We start from the raw sequence: 12490 nt of genomic DNA, 5'->3' as shown, positions 1-12490 counted from the left end.
CCTGGTGAGGTATTAGAGGTCTGTAACTTATGCTATATCTTGCACGTCCATGAGGGAAGCTCACCACCAGGGCAAAATAAATGCTTTGTATTCCAACGTCAGAAACCACCGGCAGAATAAAAGACGCGGGCGGTCAAGTTCCGTACCCAACCAATGATGTGATGCCCCGAATCCACGATGTCCTGCCGTTGGGCACAAGCAAAACAATATGCACGAGGCGCAGGGCGTACAAGCACCAACAACCACTGGTGGCCAAGGGATGATACATTTCCATAAGACAACACTCAAACACTCATTTTGGCTTTTAAATACCACCATTTCCAGAGAGTTATATGTAACTCTTGCCATGGCCCGAGTCTGATTAATTGAATAATTCCTGTCAAATTTTGAGCGCTGGCTGGGCCGATTTTTAAACAAGGTACTTCAGCTGTGTGCGTCACCTCGGCCTGGTCGTATTTTGTGTGCCCGCGCGACATGAGCGATATCTTGCCCCGTGCCTTGTATACCCGTATCGGATAAAAGGTAACGACCTGGCAGCAAGGTTCTCGGTATTCTCTTAACGGTTGCTCTTTCCGTTGTTGATATCGTACCAACTTTTCCACTCGACAACTCGCGCTGAGCAGCTCTACTACGGCAACGGAGCGCGCAAGCAAGCCAAGAACGAGGCTGCAGTCACTTTTCAACAGCTGAAGTTTCCGCAGGCGGCTGCCAAAGCCGACCAAGCATCATGGGGATACTGCAAATTACTGGGCTGTGCGGTGCCGCAGGAGCATTGTGGTATATATGGCGCCTGAGAAACAACAAGAGCATCGAGGTGCCACAGAGGCGCTCATCTGTGGCTCCTCCTCCTCAACCCCAGGAGCTTATTTTAGGTGAGATACATTGACAGTTGTATGACCCCGAACCATGCTAACAGTTACTAGACGCAGAGGAATTAGATCCAGGCTTGCTCAGGAAACATTCTAAACTCAAGTCTTTCACAACAAGCCGATTTACATATCCCAACGTCCGAGTCTTCCACCGCAAACATACGCAAGCCGAGAAATTACCAAAGATCCCCGCGCCCCTGCCTCTGCTTGTGTTTATCCATGGGTTAGGAGGCTCAGCTGCGCAATTCCACCCACTGTTAACAAGCATGGTTAATGTATCATCATGCATCGCCATCGACTTGCCCGGCTGTGGACGGTCGTCGTTCGAACCAAGGTCGTGGGATGCCTATAAGACGGACGCCCTCGCTGAGCTTCTGGAAGTAATAATCGAGGAATACCGCGAGAAGGATACGAAACAGGGCGTCGTCCTGATCGGACACAGCATGGGATGCTCATTAGCTGCACTGCTTGCATCGAAGAATTCGCCGTCTTACAATGGCCTGTCTGAGCATGTCGTGGGATTCATAGCAATATGCCCAAAGGCAGAACCACCGAATGAGAAAGAAACAAAGCTATTTAAGAAGCTTTTATGGGTGCCTGGGACTATCTTCGACCTCTTTCGGCGTTGGGACAGACGCGGAGGGGTCAATAGTGCGAGTGTTACACGATTTGTGGGAGAGGCCGCCGGCACAGAGACCAGGGTGTTGCAGCTGCGGTTTAATGCCCAAAGCCGGACACCTGTCTGGAGACGAATGGCGTCTGGTAGCCTTCCCAACTACCGCGATGGCGTAGCGGAGGGCGGGCTGCCAGGCAGAGAAATCTGGGCTGGCCTTGACTGCCCGGTTTTCCTCGTTGCTGGCGAAGCCGATCACGTCACCAAGGCGAAGGAGATCGCAATTATCGAGGGTTTTATGGGAAAATCCCACCCTGTCCAAAACGACACAGATGACAGAAGCGAGGCGATTAACGATTCTGCTGCACCTTTTGACTCTTCTATGAGCCGCGACGATAGGGCTAGTATGGACGCAACATTTGATGAAGAATTAGGTACTCTTGCAGACGAGTCGTTCGAGGATACCGGATCTATGACCCCACTGACGCCAGAGAGTCCAGACGACGTTCAAGCCATCTATGACGATTCATACGCCCCACAGAAGGAACTGGGTTCCCTCCCACCGCAGCCACTTAAACCGAAAAGAGTACTGAAGACTACGATACTGCCAGCGCCAGCTAACCATGCACTTCTCTACATGCCCGCTAGCGTCCGCATCCTCGCAGGCCTCGTCTGCGATTTCCTTGGATCTCATGTGACACAGCGTCTCTCTCTTGGCTGGCAGCTACAGTTCCTTTCCACTTCTGGCAAGTGGGACGTCAAGAACCTAGCTAAGTGGCAAGCCGTTGCACCGGTATCTGCGCCTATTGCAGGAATTTTCCGTGCAATGAAGACGCTAAGGGAGGTGGACGAGAACCACTGCCCTGAGGTGTTTGCGAGGGACTGGAGTAGATGGGTCAAGGATGTTGTCGATATCAGCCACGAAGCACCGGTTTATGACCCGCGTGGCTTGGAGAAGGGGGGTATACGATATCACAAGCTGCCTACAGTTTCCAAGATCCCTCCGACGAGCCAAGAAGTGACTGAGTTCATCAACTTCGTTGATCGATTGCGAGAGGAGCAGAAAGAGCGAAAGCTGACAAAAGGCTGGGGAGATGAACTTTACATTGCGGTCCATTGCCATTATGGATTCAATAGAACTGGCTTCTTCATCGTGTGCTACCTGATTGAGAGGGAGGGGTACGAAGTACAGGAAGCGCTTGATGAGTTTGCGAAGAGGAGACCAAAGGGGATCAGACATGCGCATTTTATGGATCAGCTTTTTGTGAGGTATTGTAAGGGACTCAAGGAGGCGCCTACGTTTTGATTAAGGAAGGACTTGGACAACATAGTCTTGCCGGCGTTAATGGTGTAAGATGAGGGGGGACATGCAGCTAGGGATTGTGTTAATAGATGGTTATGAGGATACCCCGAAGCAATTCCTGTATATTAGGCGTCCTGACATAGAGTTATGGAACACAGACGCTGGCTTCCAGCAGGATAACTAAGCCAAAGCGTACACGATAATGGATTTTATGACCAAACAACTTAACTTTTACTGCGTATATGTGACATTTTATTTGGATTAATTGGCGTTTGTCATTTGTAGGCCTTCAATTCGAAGAGGAAAAAGCAGTCAACATCAATAACATCATGCAAACTCACGTGATACCTTATATGAAATTTAATTTAATGGCCCGCCACGTGATTTATCAACTGTAACCCCTCTTAGCGTGCCAAGACCTACAAGCGAATTTCGCCCACACAACGTCCCAAAATTATTACAGGTTCGTCGTTTCCTCAGCATTCCTCGCGACCACTTCGACGACAACCTCTCCTCCTCAAATATAAACCGCAATCATGACTGGAGGTGTCTCTGTCCGCGATGTTGATGTAGGTACTCTCCGACACTCCACGCCCTGAATGGGCGCTCTCCTGGCCTCGACCTCTCGAGACTTCTCACGAAATCCAACGGCACGACTTTCGATCTCGGAGATGCGCAGAAGATCAGGGATCAACTACCATGCGTCGAGGATGAGATTGCGACGACGGCCAGGATATAGGAACATACATACATATACACAATTGGGAATGAAGAATCGGGCAGGCGCGAGGGAGTCGGAATGACTTCTGTTGACGGAATGATGCTGATTCGAGGTTGTGATGCAGGCGCAAAAGTTCATCAACGCATACTCTGCTTTCTTGAAGAGACAGGGAAAGCTCCCTATCCCAGGTACGTATTTTGTCTTCCCACCCCTCTGTCGTAACAGCAGGAGGCGGTAACGAAGTTCTTTTCAATTGAGCACTGGCTAATGCAATATCGCAGGTTGGGTCGACACGGTCAAGACCGGCGCCGCCAAGGAGCTCCCACCGCAGTCGATCGACTGGTACTACGTCCGCGCCGCGTCCATCGCCCGCCACGTCTACCTCCGCAAGACCGTCGGTGTCGGCCGTCTTCGCAAGGTCCACGGCTCCACCCGCAACCGTGGCTCGCGCCCATCCCACCACGTCGATGCTTCCGGCTCCGTTGACCGCAAGGTCATGCAGTCCCTTGAGAAGATCGGTGTCCTCGAGCAGGATGAGGACAAGGGAGGCCGCAGGATCACCCAGTCCGGCCAGCGTGATTTGGACCGTAAGTTTTCTTGCATACTCGTCACGGGGTGTATGATGTTAATGTGAAATAGGTATCGCCCAGACCACCCTTGAGGCTGAGGAGGAGGATGATGATGAGTAAATTCTCGGCTCACTCTGAATTGGACTTGGAACTCGGTGCGCTTTCGGGCATGGGATGAAAAGGAGTTTATAGCATTGTGGACCGCGTATCTGGGTCGCAGGTGTACTTCACATATCATGAAATGGAAAGCTCTGACGACCATGAAATATGATACCCTTACTGGCTTGTGACCTCTTTTTAATTTTCTGATTTTCTATTGTGAGCTGTGACATGATACGGGATTGTGGTTTTCCTTGGGTACTCTTACATTTCGTTGGTACTCTTACATTTCTTTCCAAAACACAATCACATTGTCAGTATATTCCGCTAGCATTGTGCTGCGCAGTGGCATATTCATTCGCCTGCTTCGATCTTACAACCCCCACACCAACCACTGTGGCTTTCCTTGAATACACTTTACATTTTCCTACAATCACATTGTGAATACGTTTCGCGAGTATTCCGAAGCTCACTGGCATGCTCACCGGCGCACTTTGAAGTTACAGCACATACATCAACGATTTGTCCTTCCTGTCTTCGATATAACACCCAACGAAAGCATTTGCTCAATCTCTTTTCCAGTCCTTTACTTCCTATCGAGCTTTCCTTCATTCTCCTATTTCATCTTGACGTCCCCGTTTCAATTTTTACTACGCGACGCCATCTACTCGGCTTCGACTGCGTCTAGCCCTGTGTCTCTCCTGTTGTCCAGAAATCTCTCTCTGAGGATAGCCTGCCCTTTCATATGTTGTGCAGACCCCAGGTTCCAAGCAAAGCTTTAACCTGGCCTTCATTTTCTATTTCACGTCAAGCTCCTACGCGTGAATTGTCTCCATTGCTCTCTTATTTTTCACATGGCTTCGTTATAAGCTTCTCTCGTTTTTCATACGTTCTGTCAAGCTTATATGTTGAAGCATCCACTTCAATACGGCACTGTCTGTAATTCTCGTCGATTCAATTTCACTCGACTTGATTCATCAAGCATCACCTCAAAGCGGATTCAGTTCCAATTCTCGGTTGTTATTAATTTTCCTTCACTCATCGCGAAGTTTTCACGAAGGACCGAACCTCCGCATCACATCAAATCCCAGTCAGCATCACGAACGCCGTGAACAGCTTCACAATGGAGCCTCCCGTGACGCCACCGCGAAAGACCCAATCCTCACTTCGGCAGGCGCATCGGCACCATGAAGACAGCAGAAGTTATGCCTCTCCACATAAGACGCCAATGTTGAAATCAGAGCCTCTAACACCAACGGCAAATACCTCAAGGAAAAGTGGGAGAGATACCTGGGCTCCGGCGACGCCGACATCACTTCCCAAGCGCAAAAGACACGAGGGTGCTGCAGGACTATCGGCTGAGCGGGCAGGAGGGGATGGAGATGATATATTCGAGGATAACGGACCAGTGAGAACGGAGGCGGAGATTTTTCATGAAATCGCAGCAGTCGAGCCTCTTGCTACTGGAGATTCTACCGCCAATGAAAAGCAATATATTGCAATAGCGACATACTGGGACGAAGACATCATTGGGGTTGCATGCCCATTCTGCATGGAGACAAAAATACATCTCATGTCACGCCCGAGAAATACAGCGGATATCGACATGCGTGTTCCATCCAGATTGTGATCCAGGGAAACGATTCAGGCTTCTGTTTGCGGGTGACGAACATCCGGCCGTCAAGGGTCGTAAGGGAATTTGGGTTGTCGAGAGGCGAAGATGGGAGACTGCATATATGGAAGATTTGTGCTCTGAGGAGTATGAAGGAGGAAGCGAAGCCGAAGAAGGCGAACAAGAGAGTACAGCTGAAGAGCCCATCCACTCCGGGGACCAGGATCACGGCGGCCCCGAAGAAGTCCTGGAAGATGTGCAAGAGGGCCAGAGAATATCTTCGAGGGAAGAAGAGCTTCACCTTACGGCCGAGAGTGGCTCGGACTTGTTTATTGCCGTCTCGATGATGGAGAGGAGGCAAAAACGCTGCAGGAAAACCCTGAAATTCTGCGCTTTGCATCCAACTTATTCTCAAGACCCCCTCCTGAGTATCTGACTCTTGGTCACGCGCAAACAGCTGTCGTATACCGGCCAGTGGCAGTTATTCCTGTTCTAGGGGCACTGCAGAAGACTGTGGGATTTCTAGATCGGACTGTGTTTTCCCTAAGGCGGGTTTTTACTCGAAGTGGCTGGAGGGGTGAGGAAATCGCAGATGCGGACATATCGTGGCTACAGGACGCATTTTCGACAAACAAAGAGGCACGCTGGCAAGATTTGAGTATAATTAATAATAGGAACTATACGGATAAGGTCAGAGAATTGTCTGCACATCTCGGCCTGGAGCCAAGATATCACAACTACGACAAAGAAAACCCTCTTGGCCAGGTTTGCTTCTCACATGTTGAAAAGCAGCTCGTTGTTGTTGCGCTCGACACCAGTCTTCAAGGCACCTTGTGCCCACGGAGCCTCTCATCAAGCGCACAATCTACGTAGATCGTGCTCCTTGCAGGGGCTGTCTGGATTTTGCCAAAGCCGTGGAACGACACGTGCCTCTCCGATTCACATTCATCGTCATGACGCGAGTTATGAGTGATGAGCAAGTACGCAAAAAAATTGGAACGGGGATGTGGGAAAGGAGGGACAGGGCAACGAGACGGATGATAGTGCAGATGACGAGATATCGCCTGATGATCATCACAATCAACAATCCTCCAGTCTAAAAGCAACGAAGATGAACAAAGAGAGGCAGCCTGCTAAGGAGAGGTGTTGGTCGGGAGAGATAGTCCAAAGTAACATTCAGCCCGTGTTTGCTTGGGATGGTAAAGTCGGATTATTCTAGCTACAAAAGTAGGAGACATCGATAGAGCTTTTGATCAATAAACTCCGAGGCGGAACCAATTAAGTCAGTTTTTCCCAGCTGTTCATTTGTCTCCCTCTACTGCACGCCAGCCTTGGCCATGCGCTGGAAGCACTGTGCGTACGCCTCGTGCACCTCTGGGACCTCGAAGTTGTACTCCTTAAGCTTGGTGATCAGCTTGGTGGTATCAAGCTTGCAGTTGCTGCGTCCGGCCTTGATAACCTTTGCTTGCTCCTCCAGGGAGAAGTTCTTCCAGGTGAAATCTGGGCGGACGTATTGCTTGAAAAGGCTAAGGACCTCGTTGTGGGAGATGGCGCCGGGGTTGGTGAAGTTGTAGATGCCAGTCTCCTGGTGCTCGGCAAGGAGGATGGAGGCTGGGAGCAGGTCGTGGAGGAGAGTGTTGGAGTTAGGGATATCAACGACGCGCTCGTACTTGGAGATCTTGGTGACGAAGTTACGGCTGTGGAGGTCGTCGCTGACGGGCATTCTCAGTCTCAGGATGAGGACATTTGGGTAGGTTTTCATGATCTGGGAAATAATGTTAGCTTTCATGTGTGCTGTGGGAAACCACGCTTTCATTCACCTCCTCAACGTGGGCCTTGGTCTCGGAGTAGAAAGAGCCATCGAAGTTGGCCTTGTCAGTCTCGAGGTATCCTGGCCCGCCAATGGGGTGCTTCTCATCGTATGTGTAGATGCATCCGGTGGCGAAAACAGTCAAGTGGATCTTCTCGAGGAAACAGCAATCGGCCAAGTTCAAGGTGCCGATGACATTGCTGCGGATGGTATCCTCCTTGTTGTCCTCACACCAATCGACATTGGGGCGACCAGTGCAGCCAGCACAGTTGAGAACGTGGGTTGGCTTGACTCTCTGGAGCTCAGCAATGACAGCCTCACGGTTTTGCATGCGGACAGTGGTGGTAGCAACAGTCTTGCCTTGGCTCTCGAGGAGAGTCTTGAGGTGACCGGCAACCCATCCTGCGCCACCCCAGATGAGGTAGGAAGGCTTCTCGGTGGCGGTGGTGGTGGTCATTATGAATTTATTTGAAGATTGAAAGTGTAAATTGTATACTGTTTTGATATAAGAGGGAGATGAGGGTTCTGATGTAAAAGTTGGGAGGTGGGAGGTGGGAGGTGGGAGGTGGGAGGTGGAAGACGAAGAAGGAAGAAGAAGAAGGAGGGGGGAGGTGGGAGAGAGGGGCGGGGCGAGGGGGGAAGGAGGGTGGGTTAGAATATACGGTGAAGAAAGTGCCCACGGTGTACAGTGTACAAGTCCGTGGTGGTAGTAATATGGGTGATCAAAGCACTACTCGAGAGTATAGAGGGATACATTATCACGTGAATATTCTGTTCCTACATCCCAAATCGTGTTTTCAGCCACGTGATACCCTACGCTCTTGTTAACCATGGTTGAGCCTTAATATCAAATCTAAAGGTGTAGCCCTGCTCCTTAGTTACTGGGCCGATATGACCACATAGCATATCTCTACAACCCTCTATGATTCATTACATGACATCACTCCTTAGTTACTGGGCTAATACTACACATGACATATCTCTATCCACTAGAGGCCTAGGAACATGAACGATAGCTCCAAAAGCTTCTACAACCGTCTACAAGATTGGTTAAGTTATGACATAATCTGTCTATAGGGGTACTCTGACCTTGGACCTCCTTTCACTTCCTATAGGCTAGGAACCTAGGAGATGGTTCTATGGGATTCTCTTACGTCGACTACAGTTACCAAGCCTGGTAAGTCATGGAAACTCTTGGAAAATGAGAGAACTACACTCCTTTAGCATAAATAGGATTGCCCTTTCCTTAAGAAAGGGCAAGCAGACAATACAGTAAATCGACTATCACATACTTCCACGTCTTTTCCAAGCTTCCAAGCATTTATCTTGTTACTCCTTGTTTCTGAAAAGTCAGTGAGGTGTTAACCTCTGACTTACCCCTGAGTTCCCAGACTCAACATTTGTTGCAACTTGTCTGAACCACTTCACTACATCACACACCTGATTGCTGCGTTGTGGAATAGTCTAATGTAATGGTGGGTGCACCAGATATGAGAATCTAGCCACCCAAGGAAGGGATGAATTTACTAAGACAACACACTGTCTTAGGAAACAGAGCCAAAGGGTTGTAGCTTAGACTATTCCACAACGCAGCAATCAGGTGTGTGATGTAGTGAAGTGGTTCAGACAAGTTGCAACAAATGTTGAGTCTGGGAACTCAGGGGTAAGTCAGAGGTTAACACCTCACTGACTTTTCAGAAACAAGGAGTAATGTCATACTGACATTCGTTGCACTCAGTTTGCTATCAAACTCAAGAGCAAACTTTAAAAATCTCCTCCTCAAACCTACAAGTCACTATACATATTTTGGCTTATCTGTTACGACGGAACAAGAAGGCTGGCCAACTACAGGACAGGAAGGAGGGAGGTCGCATGAGACCGGCCCTGGTACCTGGAGGGGCAGCGGGGAATAGTAGTTCCGAAAGTATCACGTGACGGACTCGCAGGATGATGAGAAGAGTCCTAAGAGTCCAGGACTCCGAGGACTCGAGTGAGTTCCCAGGAGTCCACTAGGCACGTGATGGACTCGCAGGATGATGAGAAGAGTCCTAAGAGTCCAGGACTCCGAGGACTCGAGTGAGTTCCCAAGAGTCCACTAGGCACGACGCCACTATATAAGTAGATAGTATTTCCTTAGATAGGAGCTTCGTGCTCAACTCAATACAGTATTTGTTATATACTAGTAACGTGTTACTTGAAGCCTTTGTGTCTGATCCCCTGCCTCCTCTGATAAGTAAACCTTTACGCAAGAGAACCTCTGTGTCTTCTATCGTTTAGAAGTCAGCGTTACATTATCACACCAACAACAAGAGCAATACTACTCAACGATTGCTACAACCATCTATGATTCATTACACGTCATCGCTCCTTAGTTACTGGGCCGATATGACCACATAGCATATCTCTACAACCCTCTATGATTCATTACATGACATCACTCATACTACCACATGACATATCTCTACCAACTAAAGGCCTAGGAGCATGAACGATAGCTCTAAAAGCTCCTACGAACCTCTATGATTCATTACATGTCATCGCTCTTTAGTTACCCACAAGATTGGTTAAGTTATGACATAATTTGTCTATGACATAATTTGTCTATGACATAATTTGTCTATAGGGGTACTCTGACCTTGGACCTCCTTTTACTTCCTATAGGCTACGAACCTAAGAGATGGTTCTATGGGATTCTCTTACGTCGACTACAGTTACCAAGCCTGGTAATCATGGAAACTCTTGGAAAATGAGAGAACTACACTCCTTTAGCATAAATAGGATTGCCCTTTCCTTAAGAAAGGGCAAGCAGACAATACAGTAAATCGACTATCACATACTTCCACGTCTTTTCCAAGCTTCCAAGCATTGATCTTGTTACTCCTTGTTTCTGAAAAGTCAGTGAGGTGTTAACCTCTGACTTACCCCTGAGTTCCCAGACTCAACATTTGTTGCAACTTGGCTGAACCACTTCACTACATCACACACCTGGTTGCTGCGTTGTGGAATAGTCTAAGCTACGACCCTTTGGCTCTGTTTTCTAAGACAGTGTGTTGTCTTAGTAAATTCATCCCTTCCTTGGGTGGCTAGATTCTCACATCTGGTGCACCCACCATTACAAGTAACAAGATAAATGCTTGGAAGCTTGTAAAAGACGTGGAAGTATGTGATAGTCGATTTACTGTATTGTCTGCTTGCCCTTTCTTAAGGAAAGGGCAATCCTATTTATGCCAAAGGAGTGTAGTTCTCTCATTTTCCATGACTTTCCATGACTAACCAGGCTTGGTAAATGTATTAGAAATCAAGTGCGACCCACAACTAGCTTGCTAATCATGTAGTGAACGTAAGAGAATCCCATAGAACCATCTCTTGGGTTCCTAGCCTATAGGAAGTGAAAAGGAGGTCCAAGGTCAGAGTACCTATAGACAAATTATGTCATAACTTAACCAATCTTGTGGGTAACTAAGGAGCGATGACGTGTAATGAATCATAGAGGGTTGTAGAAGCTTCTAGAGCTATCGTTCATGTTCCTAGGCCTCTAGTTGGTAGAGATATGCCATGTGGTAGTATTGGCCCACCCCCTTAAGGAGGAGATTTTCTTAATAACTTGTTCAATGAGTGTCCAAATGATATGCCGTGATGTATGTAGCATAAACAGATGTAGTAGAAGAGTTTGCAGCAATCGTTGAGTAGTATTGCTTCTGTTGTTGGTGTGATAAGCCAAGATATGTATGGTGACTTGTAGGTTTGAGGAGGAGATTTCTAAGTTTGCTCTTGAGTTTGATAGCAAACTGAGTGCAACGAATGTCAGTATGACACGATGACGTGTAATGAATCATAGACGGTTGTAGAAGCTTTTGGAGCTATCGTTCATGTTCCTAGGCCTCTAGTTGATAGAGATATGTCATGTGTAGTATTAGCCCAGTAACTAAGGAGTGATGTCATGTAATGAATCATAGAGGGTTGTAGAGATATGCTATGTGGTCATATCGGCCCAGTAACTAAGGAGCAATGACGTGTAATGAATCATAGAGGGTTGTAGCAATTGTTGAGTAGTATTGCTCTTGTTGTTGGTGTGACAAGCCAAAATATGTATGGGGACTTGTAGGTTTGAGGAGGAGATTTCCAAGTTTGCTCTTGAGTTTGATAGCAAACTGAGTGCAACGAGTGTCAGTATGACATCTGTGACTCATGGCTAGGCTATAGTAGTGTAACTCATCTAGTAGATAGTTAGATAGTTTATAAGTAGATAGTATTCCCTTAGATAGGAGCTTTGTGCTTAACTTAATATAGTATTCTTTACATACTATAGTAGAAACTAAAGACGTATACGAGGTATCCGGGATTGTGGATAGGCGCACACTACACGGCCAACTTGAATATCTTGTCGAGTGGAAGGAAATGTGGCTGAATGACGCTCAATTTCAGGCTCAGCTAAAAGGATGAACGAATTACACGTCGTCTGCGAAATGACCGGGAAGGGAGGCAAGAGGCGGCGCTTAATTAGATGGACGGAGACCTGGATGCATAACGAGGATTTGTATAACTCGAGGACGCTTATCCGAGAGTTTGAAAGCGGAAGGGGGCTGTTGGAGTGAGCGGGGAGATGCTGTGAAAATCTGGGAGCTTCTCAACAACGACATCGAACTTTGGGCCCCAATTCAACGGGTCGGTCATATGGTTGAATAAGGCCTGCACGAGGAATCTAATGGATTCCTTCTCAACGATGCTCTTACTCTTGCTTTATAGTTCAAAGTAACATTGTGTGGAGGCTATGATACATGCACGTTTATCTCATTTCCTGCAAAATCAAACACAAATGCCATATTAACATAGCCTTGATAATCCAAAAATGCCAGAAAGTAAAACTACACGTGTATAAATATATATATATGGT

At 47.8% G+C, this 12490-nt stretch overlaps 4 protein-coding genes across 4 annotated transcripts; 3 read left to right on the top strand and 1 right to left on the bottom strand.

Moving 5' to 3' along the window:
* Positions 1-15: 15 nt before the first annotated feature.
* VC83_05746 (uncharacterized protein) lies at positions 16-3076 on the top strand. The gene is made up of 2 exons (XM_024469360.1): positions 16-872; positions 924-3076. The coding sequence occupies exons 1-2, from the start codon at positions 728-730 to the stop codon at positions 2786-2788; spliced, it is 2010 nt and encodes a 669-aa protein (XP_024323056.1). The 5' UTR covers positions 16-727; the 3' UTR covers positions 2789-3076.
* A 194-nt stretch (positions 3077-3270) lies between these two features.
* On the top strand, positions 3271-4360 carry RPS19 (40S ribosomal protein S19). Its single transcript, XM_024469359.1, has 4 exons — positions 3271-3354; positions 3631-3694; positions 3788-4093; positions 4146-4360. Exons 1-4 carry the CDS (start codon positions 3322-3324, stop codon positions 4193-4195), a joined length of 453 nt encoding a protein of 150 aa, XP_024323053.1. The 5' UTR covers positions 3271-3321; the 3' UTR covers positions 4196-4360.
* Positions 4361-5186: 826 nt separating this feature from the next.
* Positions 5187-6428, top strand: VC83_05744 (uncharacterized protein). The gene is made up of 2 exons (XM_024469358.1): positions 5187-5708; positions 5770-6428. Exons 1-2 carry the CDS (start codon positions 5298-5300, stop codon positions 6220-6222), a joined length of 864 nt encoding a protein of 287 aa, XP_024323054.1. The 5' UTR covers positions 5187-5297; the 3' UTR covers positions 6223-6428.
* VC83_05743 (uncharacterized protein) lies at positions 6429-8161 on the bottom strand. The gene is made up of 2 exons (XM_024469357.1): positions 7607-8161; positions 6429-7551 (listed from the first exon to the last, which is right to left on the bottom strand). Exons 1-2 carry the CDS (start codon positions 8051-8053, stop codon positions 7102-7104), a joined length of 897 nt encoding a protein of 298 aa, XP_024323059.1. The 5' UTR covers positions 8054-8161; the 3' UTR covers positions 6429-7101.
* Positions 8162-12490: the final 4329 nt, after the last annotated feature.

This window comes from Pseudogymnoascus destructans (assembly GCF_001641265.1).
Source record: "Pseudogymnoascus destructans isolate 20631-21 unplaced genomic scaffold scaffold_14, whole genome shotgun sequence".
Taxonomy (NCBI): Eukaryota; Fungi; Ascomycota; class Leotiomycetes; order Thelebolales; family Thelebolaceae; genus Pseudogymnoascus; species Pseudogymnoascus destructans.
The sequence above is the reverse complement of the archived record's forward strand: the minus strand, read 5'-3'. Positions and strand labels throughout refer to the sequence as shown.